The 20,247-nt window shown below is 42.6% G+C and overlaps 1 protein-coding gene across 1 annotated transcript in view; it reads right to left on the bottom strand.

The window, feature by feature from the left end:
* The window catches only part of WWC3 (WWC family member 3), a 244,438-nt gene extending 224,449 nt beyond the window's left edge, over nt 1-19,989 (bottom strand). Inside the window, exon 1 of the mRNA XM_019523856.1 lies at nt 19,015-19,989. Coding sequence (XP_019379401.1) covers nt 19,015-19,989 — 975 coding nt within the window. The remainder of the gene's footprint in view (nt 1-19,014) is intronic.
* Between the last annotated feature and the right edge of the window lie 258 nt (nt 19,990-20,247).

Raw genomic sequence — 20,247 nt, 5'->3', positions numbered from 1 at the left:
TTTATAACCGTGGACAGTTTACTTGTGACTTCTTGTTATACTGGGCACATCTACACATGCCCCTATGGCGCAGTAACAGCCTGTACTGACTGCACCATGCCAGTGGCACACAATTATTTTTATCAATGTGCTATACTGAGGGAGTGCATCACTATGGCAGTGTAGCTGTGACATCATGGTTTGTGCCTGCTGCTGACACTACATTGCCATGGCACATTGCTACGGCAGTGTAGCATCATGTGTAGATGCACCCACTGAGATACAAAGTTTCTTACATTCCTGTTTCTTTCCCATTACATAGTCAACGTACATTTCATATCAACCATTATTTAGGGGCAAAGATCCCAATAACTTGTCAGACAACTTGTAGGAAGATAAAGCTGAGCAAGCAATGAACTAGTTTGATTCATCCCAAACTACTGCTCTGAAAGAGTACAGCAGAGACAGTAACAACCAGTACCCAGGCCAAGCCCACTGGGAAAGCAGGGGAGCAAACAAGTCTGGGAGCAGGTGGGGCTCACAGCAGCATTTTGAGACATGTGTAAATCAACTGGAATTCTTGTCCAGTCCTCAAAAAAACCCAAAAATGAAAACAAAACAAAAAACTCCAAAATCATGAAATAGACACTAGGGAAATAAAGGTAAGACTTAGCTAAGGATCTGGAGGATAGAAGATCTGAGGTTGAGTGAGGCGCTGACAGAAATGACATTTGTCACATGATCAGCCCCTTGAAGATGCTCTACAGCTGTGCCCTGACAGAAGTGTATGGTTGCGGAGTGCTTTAAAAGTGCCCAGTCACATGACAAATTAACCCTCATTACATGAGGGTTCAGATGAAGGCACTCCAAAGTACAGTGACTTCATTAACTTCTGTCTAATGTTGGGCTGATGTGGGTAGATTGCATGCGCCACCTCAGGGGGCAGGAAGGCGGGGGCTATAATACATGCCCCCCTCCAATGCAGGCTAGGCAAACCCCAACCCAGAGCTCCATCCCCTCCCTTCTCCCCCTCCCATCATGCAAACAGCACCAGAGCTGGGATGCTTGTAGGGGGGAGGGAGGGGGAATGGGACTAGGGCAGAGAGGCTGCAGCAATACAGCTCCTCCTGAATCATCTCCAAAGTGAAGCTTAATTTCATCAACAGCGAACATCTGTTGGGTCAGGGGGGTCACTGTAACTTATGGTGCTTTCTGTGAAGTGCCATAACTTACAGCGGGGAGCTGCACATCTGTCAGCATCCACAGAGGCCCACATGGAAAAAGAAGGTTAAGGTAGCATCAAACTAAAAGTAAACAAAAAGTGCTAAAACTGACTCAAATTTACCTGATGATAACCAAGTACTATCTGCAATAAATTTATATCATTGTGATTTCAAGGACTGTGATGACAAAAATTGGCTTGCTTTTGTAATTGTAATGAATTGAAATAAGAAATGATGTTTTTTCTTTGAAAAAATTACATGTAAGTTGTTTGACTTGCTATGAAAATGAAAAATGTCATGCAGCCTGGGGCAAAATATTTCCTTTCCAAAATGCTCGTCTATTTTATAGAAGTGGGAGAGGTTCTTAACTGTTTGGGTATGTCTACACATTCACTTTAATGTGTGTTAGTTTATTTTAATGCACATTAAAGCATCACTGTGATCTTTAGGTAATGCACACTAATATAAGCTAATACGCATTCTTCTAGTACCTCACCATGGAAGTGCTAGGTTTAAAGTGCATTAATGAATGTGTAGATGTGCTCTTTAATACTTAAAAAACCTATCAGAAGCCATGTAAGAGCTTAGCAAATTTTAATGAATGAAGAGCACCATGTTTCAAGCAGGATCTCAATTTTTCTTCTTTCATTGAGTAAAGCACACTAACACTATCGCCCAGTGGTCAGGAAGTTCCATTATTACCAAATTCCTATTGTTCTCTATCTGTTACATGGGGTCACCTTAGTTTAGTTTACATTTAAAGGCATAAAGACTGGTTGGTTTTTAGAGTTAATCTCAAAAATTGTAAAATCATTCTTTTTTCTGCTTAAGAATGTCCTACAACACAAATAGGCACCTTCCTAGGTAAAGGACCTCATACAGTTCCTGCAGAAAATCCAGTATAATTCTAATTCACTTAGGCCAGGGACAGAAGTTGCACATAAAGCAGTTTAAGTCATCAGATACTGGTGTAAACCTGTAACAGAACAGACGTTCAGTGCACATAAATCAGTTTCAAAATGGCTGAAACTGGTTTAAGATAAACCTGGTTGAACGTAGTATCAGACTTAACTGATTTGGGCCAAACCAGCTTATGAAACTTTTGTCCCATTTCCCTTCCTGGTTCATATTAAATCAGTCCTCCATCATCCCAGCATGCTTTCCAGCCCCGGGCTGGGGTGTGCTGTCTGCTCCAGCAGAGAAGGGTTGGGGGCAGGGAAACCCTGGCTGGGGTCTGGGTCCAGGGATAGGGGTTAAACTTCTCTTCCCATGAGTACAGAGCTGCCCTGCCCACTTAAAACTTACTGCTGACTGCTACTTTGGGCTACAAATCCCAGAAGTACCTGGAAGCAGGAAGAGCAAGTGAGGAACATGAATCCTGGTTTTCTCTGATTTAAAAAAATCCCCAATTTTTTCGTTAAAAAAAAGTAACTCCCAACTCCACATTTTTCTTGATTTAAATGACAAGTGGTCTTTCATTTTGATCATGCAAAAATGTGGATTTGGGATTACTTTTTTTAACGAAAAATTGGAGATTTTTTTAAATCAGAGAAAACCAGGATCCCTGGTGATGAGCAACCTAATAGCGTCCTACTGCTGTGATTCTGGACTGCAAATCCCAGAGAACTCAGGGACATCAGGAAAAGGAAGTTAACACACAGCCCATGCTGTCTATACACCAGAGAGCCATGCTCTAGTGCTCCCTGGCTTCTGGCCTGAGCTACTGCAGGCATGTGGCTGCATTTCCTGAATCAAAAGTGAATATCTGTCCAGTTGTTTCTTAGTTTAATCTCTGCATTGTAAACTAATCTGCAAAGACTGAAATGATTCAGCCTTGAGCTTTTTGACTGTCTGTACTTAGCCCTAGTGACTTCTGTTTACTTCAACAAGACTGTGCTGCTTGTTCTCAGACTGACATGGCTAGAGAGGTATATGTTGCAATTCAAAACGCTTGCTGCAGAAAATAGACTGCTTTTGTACCGTAGTAACACATGATTATGGCTCATTTTCCATTTCTAGATAAAAGATATTTTGGTTGGGGTATAATGAATGCTCAGAAAAAAATATTCTTTTTCTGTTTAACAACATTGAATTTGGTTTAATAGATTACAAGTAACATTCAGTAGTAAGAACATATTTGTTCTTGATAAAACTTGATAAAAGTCCTCTTGTGTTCATTGATCAACAGAGGGAAGAATCTGTCCCTGAGTTCCATCATGACTCACAGACAGAATATCAGGGTAAGCTATAGGTAATAGCTCTTCACAGGAGTGTCCACAAACCTGCCCATTCAATAGGTCTGTCTTTTTATACTGTCATGGTCAGCAGCAATTTTCATCAAGCATCAAACTGTTACTGGTATTTGCAGAAGGAAGGGAAATAAAGGGTTGCAAATGCCTAGTTTGAAGTTTCCCCTCTAGGACCTGTTCCCATTTGGGTGTCATGTTTCCTTTTACTATGATGTTTTTCTCCTTTCAACTAGCTCCAAAGAGTCGAAATCTAAGATTATCTCTATTCCTTTTCTCTAAAGCAGAAGGAATTTTACAATCTAATAGCTTGGTTGTGCCTCATGGGTACATTCCTTTGTGCCAGTATCTTGGGAAGTATGGGGTGGAACTGCATCACCCCAGAAAGACTTCCAAGGAATATTTCACTAAGTAGAGACAGATTTCCTTCCAGAACTTCCCAGTGTGGATGGGTAAGAAGAACAACAGTCTCTTATTTTTACAGAGCCGTTAAGTTCATACACTATATACCAAATGGTTTCTCCTATCTAGTGCTCCATTTTGTTCTGCTTTTTATTTTAAACAACACTGTCTCATCAGCTGCTCCTCAGGTACCAAGCTGATCCTTGGTGTCAGGGGTTGTGGCACAGCTCTTTGCCAGAAACAAAATGCATCCAAGGGACTTCTAACACCCCGTGATTAAGGATGTCTGTGCTGTGCAGCTTCTAAGCATCACTCTCCCTTAGCAAACATGATTCGTCCCACAGAAAATAAGTATACAACTCATGCAGATGTTAAGAGGGCTGGTAATAACACCATTAAAAAAATAATTCCAGGACCAATCACAGCCTTTTTGTGTGGGAAATCACAACCTTATCCCGATGCTGTGTTTTTAACACACAAAGTTTGTTCCAAGCAGGTTTCTGTAATCCTTTCAGATTTCAGGAGAATCTAAGGACCACAACATATTTCTTCTTAATATGGCTCTGATATAGGCTAAGTGGAGAAGGATCTGGGGAATTCTCCACTACTAATTTAGATGAGCAGCCAATAGGCAGTCATTGTAATCTGACTGGCATAATATTTCATAATTTGGTAAAAACCTAGTTGGACTGGTACTTTAAGCCTAAAATGGCCTGTTTAGCAGAATATGGACCAATACTTCACGCACACTAAAGAAATCCTAAAGTTACTAGCTTGGCATGTTGTGTCATTGCTGCCAATACTAAGAAGGTACTCAGTCCTGGACATGGGCATAATTCCTACTTTTTCTAGTGGCGCAGCAACACAAAATAGCTCCTCAGCTAGAACTCACTTTAACCAACAGGCAAAATCTTAGCTGCTCCAAATTAGTTTAGTGCCATTGTTTTGTTTGATTTGCTTTTTTTCTAGTTTACACTAATTGGAGATCGGACCCTTTGCTGATTGGAGTCTTTGCTAATTGCATCTAGAAATATTAAAATATTTAATCCACACAGTCTCTGAAGGAGGTCACTTCCGTCACCAGCTCCTGGGGATTGACAGTTTTTAACCCCTTTTAGTTGAGACTTCATTAAATCCTTTTTTAGCAATTCATATTATGCATTTCATTCCATCTTTATCTTAGAAATGTATACACCCATACTTACACATACACACACACATACAAAACTACATTAACTGAATGTTAAGCACTCAAAATGTAGGAAAAGCCAGTTATGGATGCTCACCAAATGGTATGCAAATTTATTTGTATACTCAGAACTCAGTGTGTGGCCTCCAGCATTATTTCTACCCCATACCACTTACCCTAAATCCTGGCTGAGGACCACTGCCCTAATCCAGATGATGAATTTGAGAAATGGTACTTGCTCTACAAAAGCTTGCCTATATCCCTCCCAACTATACAGTTGGTGCACTAAATGATACTACCCACAAAAATCCTTGTCTCTTGAATACAGAATTAGTATTTCCTCACAGGCTTTTCTATCACGTTTTCACCATATTATCTGGGTACTTCACAAGTATTAATGAATTTATCTTCATAACACTATGCTCCTGCAAAGTTTTAAGATGGGGATAACTGTTTAATGATGGGTAAATATAGGCACTGAAAAATTCAAATTAAAATTGTCAGAAATATTCACTGAAACATATCCATGACTTCATGTTTTTAAAATTTGAAGACTTCTTTGGAACTTTGGGTATTCAAAGTACAGTCCCCATTGACTTAAATTGCAACTATGAGTGCTCCACACATCTGCTGATCTGACTTTATGCATCTCAACTGGACACCCAGGAAGTGAAGAATGCATAATTAATAGTGGCCATCTGTCAAAATGTTGCTTTATGTGACTTTAAGTGATCATTGCAAAAGAAATCTGGCAGAGGTAGGGATATAAACCAGTTCTTTATGGCACCATTCACCTATCTTTTCTATGCAATTATTCTGGTTGATTATGCTTAACCTTGCCCCTCTAACATTTTTCCCATAGTTCTTTTTTTCAATGAAATCTCACCAGGTTTTTTTTAAAAACAAACTTATAAAATAATCATGCTGAGAGCACTGGGAGCATGGACCAGTAACTTTCTTTATGTTCAAATCCAGTGCCTGGTGCTACAGTAGCCTTTGCCTGATGGGAGGGGCAGTTACTAAGGCAGTTTTGCCTCCTGCTGCTCTTCTCAGGCCACACCCTTCTAGTATACCCAGACACTCACTGAGCATGTGGAAATGAAGATATCTTACTTTTAAATCTTAGCCATATTTGGGCAGATTTTCCTTCACAGGGAAAGCTAAAATAATATACCTGATATATTATTATAATAAGACATTTAAACAGCATTTTGGTTAGAGTGTGGAAATCTTATAAGGCAACAATAAAATAATCGTATAATGGAAAATGCTGAACAAACTTAATATAAAATAACCCTATAATGTATTTCCAGGAACATGTGGAATAGGGCACCTGTCTATGCAGAGGTACAAAGCTGTTTAACCCTTCCCCTGAAAATGAAGGGTAATAAATTCTTTCAATGCCTTTTCTCAGCCACAGGAGAAATTTTGGTTTTGAAACTCTCCCTGAGGGCATACATAGAGACTGGCATTTCCTTTATCTACAAAAGACCCCGTGCCTTGTCCCATACAATCTTCTCTGTCTGCAGTATCTTCTCTGATTCTGCTGCAGTGCACTCTGCCTTTCCAAAACCTTTCCAAGTGCACTTTCCAGTTTTCAGTTATTTAATCTGTAAGCTCATCCTTCACTTTGAATGCTGTCCACACCTTAACTTTCTTTTTAAAAAATGTGTCCAGACAGGAACTTACTAAGCACATTTTGTGCTCTTTCACTGTTATAAACCATTTTCCTGCACACTTCCTTTATTGTTGCCTGTCATTAAACAGTAATTTCAATTTGGACAGGAACTTGTCATTTTGTTTGTCCTTAACACAACTTGGTCACCAGTGGCATTATATAAAAACAATAGAACAATAGCAAACTGATTGTAATAACAACCCCAAAACACAAGGAATTATTATACAGCAGATGCTTTCTCACACTATTCCATTAAATGAACAGCAAACATTTATAGCACCTGGGTTTTTTTTCAAAATTCTTTAATATACAATTAAAGTGATCAATTACAGAATGAAACACTGTTGATATCATTTTGATATTCTTGGAAATGCTTCTTTGGCAATTAATGTGCATAGTTGTTTTGTATTTGTGACCTCTAATTATCAGCTTACTGAAACACAATTACATAGATCTTGGATTCACAGGGTTTACCCTGATTAATGTTACAGAATATCTTATAAGGAAGATAAAGATCCCACTTATTAGCAACAGAACACCAGACATAAACCCAACTGGAATAGCAGTCCCCATTTGTTGTGCCATTGGGACAGGTGGCAGATGGAAAGAAAGAGGAAAAGGGATAGTGTTATTGGTTGCCAGTTGTGCGGGCTCAGCGTATCCGATGCCGCACCCGCCTTCTCTCATGCCTCGCCCACAGCGTTTCCAATCACTACGGGTCCCTCCTCTCGGCCTGTATGCACTTGATATGCCTGCCACGACTTTGATGTTATTCTGGTTCAGTGATCTTACTCCGGCGCGTACCAGTCCAAAAGTGAGACTCTGGGACTCTTGGGGTCCCTAGTCAGTGAGGGCTCCGCCACCCCTACACCCTCGCCCGTACCACTGGATCTGTCGTCGTCTCGGGTCCACGGACCCGTCAGTAGGTAGCTCCCTTTTTACTCCGCGATCTCTGTTTTATGCCATTAATGATTTTCCAGTCCGGGTTATTTGGGCACTGGGCTAGCCTGCCCTCAGTGGGCTATTGTTATTACCCGGCTGTTGGGTGCTAGAGCACTCCTTCCTAGGACCCTCTCAGGGCTCCTTAGTCCTTTTCCCTGGCTTCTTACCAACTTTCAGTCCTTATAGACACTAGGCAGCCTCTTCTCCTGTAGAGAGTGCCCCTCTATTCCAAACTATACGGCTCCCGGCTCCTGCCGGGTCCCGCCATTCTTAGCCGCGCTGCACAGCCCGGGTCTTCGCTGGGACCCATCGTCCCTGCTTCCCGGCCCTGTGGAGGCTTCGGCTTACCCCACCAGGTTCGACAGCGCCTCCGGACAGTTTCGCTCCACTCGCCGCAGCTTCCTCTCGCCGCTGCAGCCGCCTGGCTTCCTTCCGGCTCCGCCTCTCTTCTTCCGGACGCCGGTGTCCCTCTTACGCTGGTCCTTGCTGCCCGGGCCACGCCTACTTCCCCGCACCTGCAGATGGTAAGGGGTTGCCCAGCGTTTCGGGCGTGTGGGAGTGAGTTCAGCGCTGCTGCACCGGGGCGGGAAGCCTCCAATCCAGCCCACCTCTTCACTCCCTCACAACACTGAATAGCCATTCCAAGATCACTGGCACTAAGACACAAATACCAGCAAATACATACAAGATTCCACCAGCTAAACGCAAGAATTTAATCCAGGTTTTGTTTCTTGGACCTAAATAAAGTTGCCATGATGGTAAGAAAGTGAAAAATATTGCTAATCCTCCAGAAAAACCAGCAATAAGCAGGAGTATCTGGGCAAGAAGCATTTCCAAAGGGAAGAAGGTTTCATTGAAACTGAATTTATGACAACACACAATTGTATAGTTATCAGAGGCTTTTAAGTTTGGGGGGAAACATATTTTCCAGATTCCAATGTAAGTGATGCCAGAGGAAAAGACAGGGCTGCTCTTCACAAGCCACAGCCTCCATTCTGTGTGATTCATTGTGATAAAGGATAAAAGCCAGCCTAGACAACCCAAAGAAAAGCTAGCTAGTTTCAGGTGAACTCTTTTAACATGGGAGAACATTGTCTTGAACTCTTCAGCTGTCTTCTAGCAAGCAAATTAGCAAACCAGATTGTTGAAGGAACACTGAAAAGAAACCCAACATATTAGTGGGGGTTTTTAATTAATCTTTAGTATCAAGGAACCTATATATAATTGACGGTAAAATCTTACATCAATGAATTTCACAGTCTTGCCACTGTGAAATTGCACAGTCTTGCAACTTATACATACATAAAGCTATAAGGATCTGAAGAGGAATGTCTTGCATTTGGAAGTTTGTCTAACTCTATCCAAACTATGGTTCCATAAAAGATATCACCATAAGAAATCCTTTCCTCTTTCATTGAGGCCTTTCTTTTATGCCTTACCCATAGAAATCCTTGCCTCGCTATCATATTTATTTGTATGCTATAGCTTGTCTTTTAAATTCTTAAATGAAGAATGGAAGTTTCATCTTGTTCCTCAAAATGTTAATCTGACTGCTGCTTGAGCTCAGTATTTCCTATGGTATTTCAGATGATCCCATGAAAAGTGTCATTTCTCACATGATTTGTACTCTTGCTAACATTTGTGTGTATGCACAAGCACACATGCATGCCACACATGTAATATATAATCTTTTCTCAAAAAATATTTTTTTCTCAGAGTCGAAAATAACTACGGCTTTTCCCTACTCTAAAAATCACATCTGGGTTGACTTTGGGCAGTCGGGAAGTACTCATAGAACATTTAAGACCACAGTGGCCCCCAAGGAAGCAAACTCCTAGAGGGATCTGTGACAGTGGCAACAGGAAGCATGAGAGGTACCATTCTGATGGCCAGACACTTAGGGACTGTCTGCCATATGATACAAGGCAAGTAATACTACATCTCCTCTAAACTATACCAAATCAAGACAGACCTGGCCAGAATCAGAGTGTTTTTTTACCAGGTTGCTTAACAGCCTCTTCTCTCAGCTGCAATACAGAGTCTGGTTTATCATTCTCAACTTGATATGATAATTTACTCATTAAAATAAGACTATACCATTAAATTCCACTCAATTATTAATCTTCAAGGCCTTGACTTTTATGCTAGTGGGAATATTAATAATCTTTACACTTGTATGATGAATCATTTTTCTGAACCAGCAGGAGAAAAACATTTTCATATTTAAAATATTTGTTGCTGTAAGACAATGCCATAGGGGTTGAAATTGACAAATCAAATTCTAAAAACATCCAGTTTCACTATTTTTTAGCTTTATTAACAAATCTAACTTATTTCATTTTCAGTACTTCTAATGTTGATGTGTATTTTGTAATAATTATTTTAAGTCTTTAGATGTGAAAATATTTACAACTAGATTTGTAATTCTATAGATTTTTATAAGAATTCAGATTTATGAACAAAACCTATGGAATGTGTTTATCTAAAGAAGAAATGTCATGGGTATAGACAAAATAAATCAGATATAGCATTTCTGAATCTTGCAGTTCCAATGAAATTGTTTAAATGCTTATGTTACATTGCTACTGTCTCCTGGAGACATTCCTTTCTGCTAAAATGACTTTTTAATTTTTAATTCTTTAAAAAAAAAGTGAAGGCTGGAAATTAGGTACTCAAATAGTCATTTGAGATCAGTAGGAGTTGGGCCCTTAATTCCTTGAACTCTTTTTGAAAATCCCAGCTGAAAGTTGTACTCTCATTGTGTACAATTCAGAGTCACTCTGTTTCCTAACTTGCTTTAACCTATTTGACTAGGTACAGAAATTACACATAAACCAGTATGTGTGACTTTAAACAGGTTCAAATGTGTAACACAACAGGGATAGGTACAGACATTCAAAAAGCCTGAGCCTGAATTGATTCAATTTTTGCAGGTTAGCCTAACTTGGCTAAACTAAATCAGTTTTGTAACCAGACAGACATCCCAGAAATGCAGGCACATGCCTGCAGTGGCTCAGGCTAGATGCCAGGGGGTGCTAGAGCAGCCCACCCTTGGGTCCCACAGGGCTGAGCAGAGGGGCCATGGCCAGGCCCCAGCAGGACCCTCTGATTATTCCCCGCCCCCACCAAGCTGCCCAGGAGGGAATGTTTATCACCCCTAACTAACTATTTATCAACCCATTAAGAAAACAAAGCCTCTCTCCATTAAGTAATGGAGCTCTTCTTAAACAGCTCTTCCAAGGAAGGACATTAAGTTACTTGTTGATTATCTCCAAAAAGCCCATCTGCCTGTCGTTTCCCACAGCACAGACTGTAGCCAGCATGTGATCTGCTAGCTAATGCTGAGGTGCCTGCGTAAGGCAGAGGGGAGTGGGAATAATCCCTGCTTAGCAGTGGGAAGCCAGGCAGATGCTCTGTGCCTGCAAGTCTCTGCCAGAGCTCTGGCTAGGGAGCAGCGGGGAGGGGCCAGCCCTGCTGTGGAGTAGAGAGTCCTGCCCAGCCCAGAGAGCATGCTGGGATGCTGGGGGTGTTTGGTTTATCTTAAACCAGCAAGGGGTCTGGGACAGCCATTGCATAAACCAATTTGACCCAAATCAGTTAAGTCTGATACTACATTCAACCGGGTTTATCTCAAACCAGTTTTAGCCATTTTCAAACTGGTTTATGTGCTCTGAACATTTGTTCTGTTAAGGTTTAAACCTGTATCTGATCACATAAACTGGTTTATGTGTAATGTCTGTCCCAACCCCTTAGAAGTTCAACACATATAAATTGCTTTCAAAATGGCCAAAACTGGCTTAAGATAAACCTGGATGGATGTAGTACCAGACTTAACTGATGTAAGTTAAACTGTTTTATTGAACTTATGTCCCAGTTCCCCTCCAGTTTCAAGTTAACTCACAGTCCCCCAAAATCCCAGGATGCTTTGTACCTCCCCACAAATCTTCCCTCACAGGGTGGGCAGGCTAGCCTTGGCCGTCTTGTCTGCTCCTGCTGAGCAGGGAGGCATGCTCTAGCGTCCCCTGGTGTCTGGCCCAAGCTTAAGCAGGCACGTGGCTCCATTTCTGGAATCAAAAGTGACTGTCTATTCACTTGCTTATTTGTTCAATCTATGCAGCTTAGGCTAACCTGTGACGATTGAATCAGCTCAGCATTGTGCTTTTTGACTCCTTGAAATTATGTAGGTTTAAATAAAATGCAGTCTGGATGGCAGAAACCAGAGTGATTTATTATCTGTTTGATATTGCTAAGATTTCCATCACATTGTTATCTAAACTCTGTTGCGCCCACTCCTGGGTATTGAACAGTCACTGCACCAAAATATTATGGTATGTGCATACTAAATCAAATGGAATATTTTAAAAGTTAACTGTTCCCACCTGGCCAGGTCTCTTCCAGCTGAATAAAAAGTTTTTCCCTGAAGGTTCAGAATTATTCAGAAATTCCTCTTAGGAATTCTCCATCAGAAGTATGCTCCCCCTTTTCACAGATATAGGAAGGACTCGCCCAAACTGTTAGCTTTAAAATTCAAATTAAACATTCTCATTATTACTCTATGAATTATGCGTTTCCACAGTAACTTTTCCTATGATCATTCTAAAAGAACTCAGAAAATTCTTAGAAACTTACCACATTCTTCCCTGAGCCATCAGAAAGGGATGAAAGAGTCAAAACCAGGATTTAGAGGAGGAGAAACTGAGATATCTGCAAGACAAAAACTGTCCCACTATTACTGAAACTGAAAAAAAATTAATTCAATAAAGCATAATGGGTTGGTCTCAGCTCAGTCTGGTGTAGGCAGAGTATTCCATTATGGTACCATGATTTATTATATTTGGAAGAAGGACCTAAGACTGAGCTAGTGGGCAAAGAGAGTGAATGGCCATGGTCCTACACTATTCCACTATGATCCAGTGTTTTCAACGTACATTTGTAATAAAACAATAAAAAGGGAGCACTCAGAAGCTAACAATGCAGTGTATAAACTTAAATTTACCATTTTAATGTATGTATTATGATAAACTTTTGTTACATGACCACATTTATTTTTTCAAATAATGAAGTAATATCCACTTTCTGCTTTAAGTGCATACAAGTTGCATCATGGAAAGGTAGGACAACTCAAGAATTCTAAGGGTGCGTTTGGACTTACTTCATGCCAGAGGCCAATGGTATTCAAAGTTCATAATCTTTAAGGCCTCAGTCCTACGCAATCAAAGCCAATGGAAGCTTTGAAGTTGACTTCTCTGTATATGTCAGTTCTGTATATGTTTGGAATTCTTAAAAACCAATAAATTAGAGCAGCTGGGGTTGAAAGAGCAGGAGTAAAATTGAAGGGGAAGTATTTTAGTGCCAGGCCTTGTAAATCCTGACTGAGTCCCTGTTTACTTGAACAGCAATTTGTGAACAACTATAAATAGTAAATCATTCTTTAGAGGCCCAAAGGATAAAAGCCATGGTCACATGTTAGAAATAAATTAAGCTATGTAGATTAATTTAGGGGAAAATATGAAAAGTCAAAGGTACTAGTATATGCTGTACTATGTACTGTAATTAACTTAGCACAGGGGATAAAAATAGGAACTTTTCCATTTAAATTAAATTAATCAAATCACTGACATGCAGGAGCAAAGAGTGGATGATGCATGCATATCTTCTGGCCTGCCCCTCCAGCTGACTCAGCTAGACTCCACTGTCTTTCCCTGTATGGACCCTGCTCTGCAAGGCCCAAAGGGAGAGGTGTCTTCAGTCATTCCTGACAGAGCTCAGCACTTCTGAGCATCAGACTCTTTAGGTACATCTTTAAGTATCACATTTAGAAGCCTAATTTCAAGCACTTACCTCTGAAAAGTTCCTCTTCCCTGTTTACACTAGGAGGAGGGGATAGAAGTGTCTGAAGGGAGCTTACGGCACGGTGTTGGGATACAGGTCTAGAATATCAAAATCTCTGTCTTGTCAGGTCAATTATGAATATCTGGCTTGCTCCAAAACACCCAAAACAGCCAAAAGCAATGCAAAGGACTCTCAACACCAAATCTCTACAAGACCCCACAGTCTGTAAGGATCTCCAACAGTATCTTCATGAAAACCCCCCTGCCCTGTCCACAAATGAAGGCAACATTAAGAAACTATGGAAAGGTTAAAATCACCATTCATATGGCCTGTGCAGAATCCATTGGCTATACCACCCATTGACACCAATACCGGTTCAATGAAAATAACACCAAGACCCAAGCCCCAAGCCCCCCTTGAATAAGCCCTGCAAAAGAAGGGCTCATTTTGCATGGCAAGATGACATCTCATCTCAACAGGAGACATATCAACTCCTCAAAGCTGAAGTTCAAAGAAGAAAGCTATTTATGGCCCAACTTCCCACGGTCCTACTTTCCTGTGATTGCAGGATGCCTCAATGTTCCTCAAAGACACTGAACCTATCCAAGCTGGAAAGAACACTTTGAGACACTCCTGAACTCTAAGTCAACTGTGGGAGACACTACCATCAAGTTCATCCCCTAACACACTTAAAGGGGATCCCTTGCGAACCCTCCCATCCTAGATGTCTGGCATGCCATCAAGGAAACCAAGAACAAAAAAGCTACTGGACTAGATGGCATACCTGCTGAAATCTACAAGGCTGGAGGTGAGGAACTGGTACTGAGACTCTGCATATTTATTCTAGGAATTTGGAACAATGACGAGATCCCTGGGGACTTGAAGATAGTCATGATGTTAGCATTCCACAAGAGAGGAGATAAGTCTGTGTGTGGGAACTATTGAGCTATCGCTGTTCTTTCCACAGCAGGGAAAATCCTTACCCATATCCTCTGGGGGAAAGGCAGGCAGGGAGCAGGCAGGGGGAAAGTAGAAGGGAAAGCACAGGCAGGGGTAGGCAGGGGATGGAGGGAGTGGGGGTGGAAAGAAGGGATGGGAAGAAGGCAGGGGGAAAGCAGGGGTGGGGGAGAGGAGAGGGAAACCAGCAGCCTGCCTCTTCCTCTTACTCCTTTAGTGCCTGGCCCCCCACCACTTCCCTACCCCTTGCCTCCCCACCTACCTCCCCTTGGTGCTGCTTTCCCCACTGATCTGGGCATAGTGGGTGCTCCAGAGCTACTCCTGCCCTGTGCTGCAGGGAGCCTGCAGCCAAAGGTTCCTCCTTTCCTGCATGGCCCCTTTCCCATCTCCTCAGTCTCTCATGCTGACCAGGAGCTTGCTTGAAGGATCTGCACACTGCAGAGCTGGCCTCCCTGCACAGCTGCTCTCTTCAGCATGGGGCAGGACCAGCTCTGGAGCTCCCCTGAGCCTGCCACAGCTGAGTTAAACTCTAGCTAGAAGCTCTGAGAAGCTGTTTCTCAAGGAACCGATCTTACTGGAAACCACAGCAGCAGCATGAAAATTCATCTCTCTCTGACTGAATCCTTGCTAGCAAGGCTAGCAGACAAGGGGAGGAGGGTGGGGAGATGCTGGAAACAGGAATCAGCATGCTGCTGCTGTTGTACCCTGCACTAGCTGGGCTCCCTGCACAGCCACTTTTCCAGTTCCCAGCTATGTTACTTCATTCTAAGATGAGGCTTTCTTTTTTCCTATGATGAAGGGGGGTGAGGGGGCTTGTCTTGGAATCAAATAGATACAGCAGTTAGTCTTCCTGTCTCCTGTACTTACTACTACAAATACAACTTGTTATTTTTCTTCCATGCTCTCTGCTGGCTCTTCAGTTGTATAAGACAGAACCCAGTAGATTCAATCTTCACAGTGACTTATTTGTCTTCAGGGAAGTTTGGAAGTTTTTATTTTAAAAATGACCTGTTTATGAAATTGCTGATACCACTCGTTGAAAGTTTTTCAATTCATTCCTAGTTTCATGCAGATGGATACCATAGGCTGGTTAGTCTCATCTCTATCCTTGGGAAAACCTTTGAAAAAATTAACAAGGATCACATTTGTGGGAGCCCAGCAGGAAAAATAATGCAGAAGGGCAATCACCATGGGTTTATAGCAGGTAGATCCTGCATGACTAACTTTATTTTTTTTTATGACCAGGTCACAAAATGCTCAGATGCAGGAGTCAAGGTAGATGTTATCTACTTGGATTTTAAGACCTTCGATACAGTATCTCATCCTAGTCTCATAAACAAAAAGAGCAGCTGTGACATAGATGATTACACAGTCAGGTGGGTAGCAAATTGGCTTACCACACAGAGTGGTGCTGGATGGGTCAGTATTAACCTGGAAAGATGTGGGCAGTGGAGTCCCCCCAGACTCAGTCCTTGGACCTGTCCTGTTCAATGTTTTTATCAGCGACTTGGATGAGGGCATGGAGAGCACACTGCCCAAATTTGCAGATGACACAATTATGGGGTAAAGTAAACACACTAGTGGGAAGGGATTGAATCCAGGTGGACCTGGGCAGGTTCGAAAAGTGGGCAGAAAAGAATAAGATGCAGTTCAACAAACACAAGTGCAAAGTGTTGCATCTAGGGAGAAGGAATCACCAACACACCTATAGGCTATGGGGTGACCTTCTCAGCAGCACAGCGGCAGAAAGGGATCTCAGAGTCATAGTTGATTCCAAGATGAATGAGCCATCAATGTGATGAAATAATCAGTAAAGCTAACCATGCTCTATCATGCATTAGCAGGTGCATCATGAACAGGTCCAGGGAGGTGATACTTCCTCTCTATTTGGCATTGATCAGGCCATAGTTGGAGAACTGAGTCCAGTTCTGGGTGCCGGACTTCAACAGGGGTGTGGATAACCTTAAGAGGGTTCAGAGGAGGGCCGCTTGTATGGTTAGGGGCCTGCAGGTAAGGCCCTGTGAGAAAAGACTGAGGGATCTGAATCTCTTCAGCCTCCACAAGAGAAGGCTGAGAGGTGATCTTGTGGCTATTTACAAATTCATTGGGGGAGGTGGGGGGAGCAAGAAATAGGAGATGCTCTGTTTACTAGGGCACCCCTTGGAATAACTAAGAACAATGGCCACAAACTGACAGAGAACAGATTTAGGCTGGACATCAGGAAAAACTTCTTTATGGTAAGGGTTGCCAGAGTCTGGAATGGGCTTCCAGCGAGGTGGTGCTCTCCCCTATCTTGGGAGTCTTTAAGAGGAGACTGGATAAGCACCTGGCTGGGGTCATATGACCCCAGCACTCTTTCCTGCCCAGGGCAGGGGGTCAGACTCGATCTGGAAGGACGTGGACCTTCTCGACCTGGAAGGACGTGGGAAGTGGGGTCCCACAGGGCTTGGTCCTTGGGCCTGCACTGCTCAATATCTTCATCAGTGATTTGGACAAGGGGGTGCAAAGCACCCTGTTCAAGTTTTCTGATGACACTAAGATGTGGGGGGAAGTGGGCACAATTGAGGGGAGCAACAGGCTACAGTTAGACCTAGACAGGTTACAAGGATCGGCGGAGAACAGGATGGGGTTTAACACAGACAAGTGTAAGGTGATGCACCTGGGGAGGAACAATAGGCACCACACATACAGGCTGGGGAACTCCCCTCTTGTCAGCACGGAGGTGGAAAAGGATCTGGGAGTCATTATTGACTCCAGGATGAACATGAGTCAGCAATGTGGGGAGGCGGCTAGGAAGGCCAACTGCACCTTGTCGTGCATCCACAGATGCATCTCGAGCAGGTCCAAGGAGGTGATCCTCCCCCTCTATGCGGCACTGGTCAGGCCGCAGCTGGAGTACTGCGTCCAGTTCTGGGCGCCGCACTTTAAGAGGGATGTGGACAGCATCGAGAGGGTCCAGAGGAGGGCCACTCGTATGATCAAGGGACAGCAGGGTAGGTCCTATGAGGAAAGGTTGCGGGACCTGAACCTGTTCAGCCTTCAAAAGAGAAGGCTGAGGGGGGATCTTGTGGCCTGTTATAAACTGGTTAGGGGGGATCAGCAGGCGCTGGGGGAGTCCCTGTTCCCCCGAGCGCCGCAAGGAGTGACCAGGAACAATGGTCACAAGCTGGCGGAGGGAAGGTTTAAGTTGGACATCAGGAGGTGCTACTTCACGGTCAGGGCGGCTAGAGTCTGGAACCAGCTTCCAAGTGAGGTGGTGCAGGCTCCCACCCTGGGGGTTTTTAAGAGGAGGTTGGATGACCACCTTACTGGGGTCATTTGACCCCAGTGCTCTTCCTGCCATGGCAGGGGGTCAGACTAGATGATCTGTTCAGGTCCCTTCCGACCCTAGAAACTATGAAACTATGAAACTATGATCTATTGAGGTCCTTTCTGATCCTAACAACTATGAAACTATTGTGTAGCAGATGGATAACATTGTGTAGCAGGTATTGTTAAGATCACGGGGTGGGAGGGTTCCACAGAATCAACATCACAACTCTAGCTCAGTTGCTAAGAGAAGGGAGAATAGGGTGGCACCTTACAGACTAACTTGTTCAGAAAAGCATAAAAGCTATTGTAGCCTTTCAGTCTGTACTGTGCCACCCTGCCCTGCCTTCTGCCTGACTTCAGGTTAACATGGGTATCTACCCTCCCAGTAGCTAAAAGTGAGGGTTATAAAAGACACACACTTTCTGGCAGATTGAAACACATACACAAACATGTAATACTCTTAAAATCTTTCCTCTTCCAAGACTGAGCCAATATCATCTGTTAATTCCCTGAGGAAAGTCAGTCATATCAACCAACCACCATCACAATAATAAACACCAGACTTTTTTTTCAATTTTAATATAAGAATAAACCTGGCAGTAAAGGTCACAATTGACAGTAGTCAGCAATTGTAGAATGAAACAGCCGTTTTCCTCAGTTACATGCTCTTGCAAATAAATGTTTGGCATTTAAGAAGAACCATTCTCTATTCAAAAAACAAGCCAGTGAGATACCGTTTGCCTCCTGAGGTGTACAGGATGCTCCCAACTCTATTAGTTTCAAGGTGCTGAAGGCTTTCAGTACCCCATATTCTCTGAGTTGTAGGGACAGAAAACTCACTGAGGACACAGGGCCAAGTTCTATTCCCAGTTACACAAGAGCGGCACTCATGTAGCTGGGAACAGAATTTGGCCCTAATGGTAAAATCCTGCTTTCAGAACTGTACTTGTCAGCAGTATAGATCTGTCTTGCAAACTATGCAACATATGGAGCCCCAGTGAAAGCTTTTGAAGAGGGGTTGAACAGATACGGGCCTCAGTTTTGCCAGTTCCTTGTTTGATGTAACATACAAAGCACCTGTCAGATTCCTGTCAAGCAGGGAGCCCTTCCATTTCATACCTGGTTTCTGGAGACTTTTTCTCTTTCTACTAGGATCTGACAGTCACTTTACTGTGTAAGAAATTAAGCTAGTTATCCAAACTAAAAATAAGGCAGCTCTCCACCAATTATGAATGTACTAGACTTAGATCTTACAAATCTGGTTGGTCGTCGTGGAAAAAGTCCAATAGGTATCTGAAAGGAGGGTAATGTTTCTTGTTTGCCTGGTTTTGGTTTTGCCGTCAGCACAGGGCCTCTCTCTGGATATGTCCCAGAACAACTGTCCCTGCCAAAGGCTTTCCGTGGGCCCCATAAGTCAATTTGCAAGCAAGATCCACAGTGTGGATAAGTTTGACTTGATCTGACAGAAGGATTTTCCTTTGAACCTTTGGATTTTGTTTCACTCCAGCTAAATGATACCCGATTAAATTTTATCTTTCTAGGATGGACCTGATTGATTAATTTAAGAGTCCTGTCAAAGAGTAATAAGAGACCACTCAACAGCAATAACAGACCAGATACAAACCCTACGGGAATACCATTCCCAATGTGCTGAAAATTTGGAGACGGCACAAAGTAGCTAGGAGGGAAATTAATAGGACTGTTACTCATTATGGAATATAAATTCCAGATTACTGAAATTAAGATAGCAATACTTGAAATGATGTTCAAGAATACCCCAATCAAGAAAACAGCTAAAATGTAATTGCTACTAAGTCCCCTACTATAATCACTCCACCAAGCAAAGATGATAAATCCTACAGCTAGTGCTTCCAGGACAGTCGCTAAACCAAGAAGGTCTTGGGAAACGGAAATTTCTATGGGAACAAAATGATTCCGGATATTGAGTTTTTGGCAGCGCATGTGCTCATAGTTACCCCTGGCAAAAGATTTAAGTGTATAGCAGACATCCCATATTCCAATCCAGACAGTCCCAGAAGAAATGACAGTACTGTTATCCACACGCCACACTCTCCATTTTACAAATCCTACTGCAACTATACACAGAACCCAGCCAATAATGGAAAAAAAGATGGTAGCTATTTGGAAGTGAGAAATGAAGGCCAGGAAGCTCGCAGGACGCTGCTCTTCAGCTTGTGTCACAGTTCTGTTAGTTGCAGTGTCAGCCATTCAGGTGATTTCTGGTTCAGTGAAAGACACAACATATATTATAGACATATATACGTGGCCATGTAGTATGCAAAGTTCTCCCTCTAAACCTGTATGCTATGTTCATCACTCTATTAACCAAACGCACAAACATAATTTGGAATCAGTTCAACATTGAACCACATTTCTTCATAATGCTGCATTGATTCATATCAGTTGTGGTTCAAAAGTTCAGTCTTTTACATGCCAGTTTCCCTAGTCAGGCTACATGACACATGG

The sequence above is a fragment of the Gavialis gangeticus genome, unplaced genomic scaffold, assembly GCF_001723915.1.
Source record: "Gavialis gangeticus isolate Ggan-Ray unplaced genomic scaffold, GavGan_comp1, whole genome shotgun sequence".
Classification (NCBI taxonomy): domain Eukaryota; kingdom Metazoa; phylum Chordata; order Crocodylia; family Gavialidae; genus Gavialis; species Gavialis gangeticus.
Note: the sequence above shows the minus strand (reverse complement) of the source record. Positions and strands in the feature narration are given on the sequence as shown.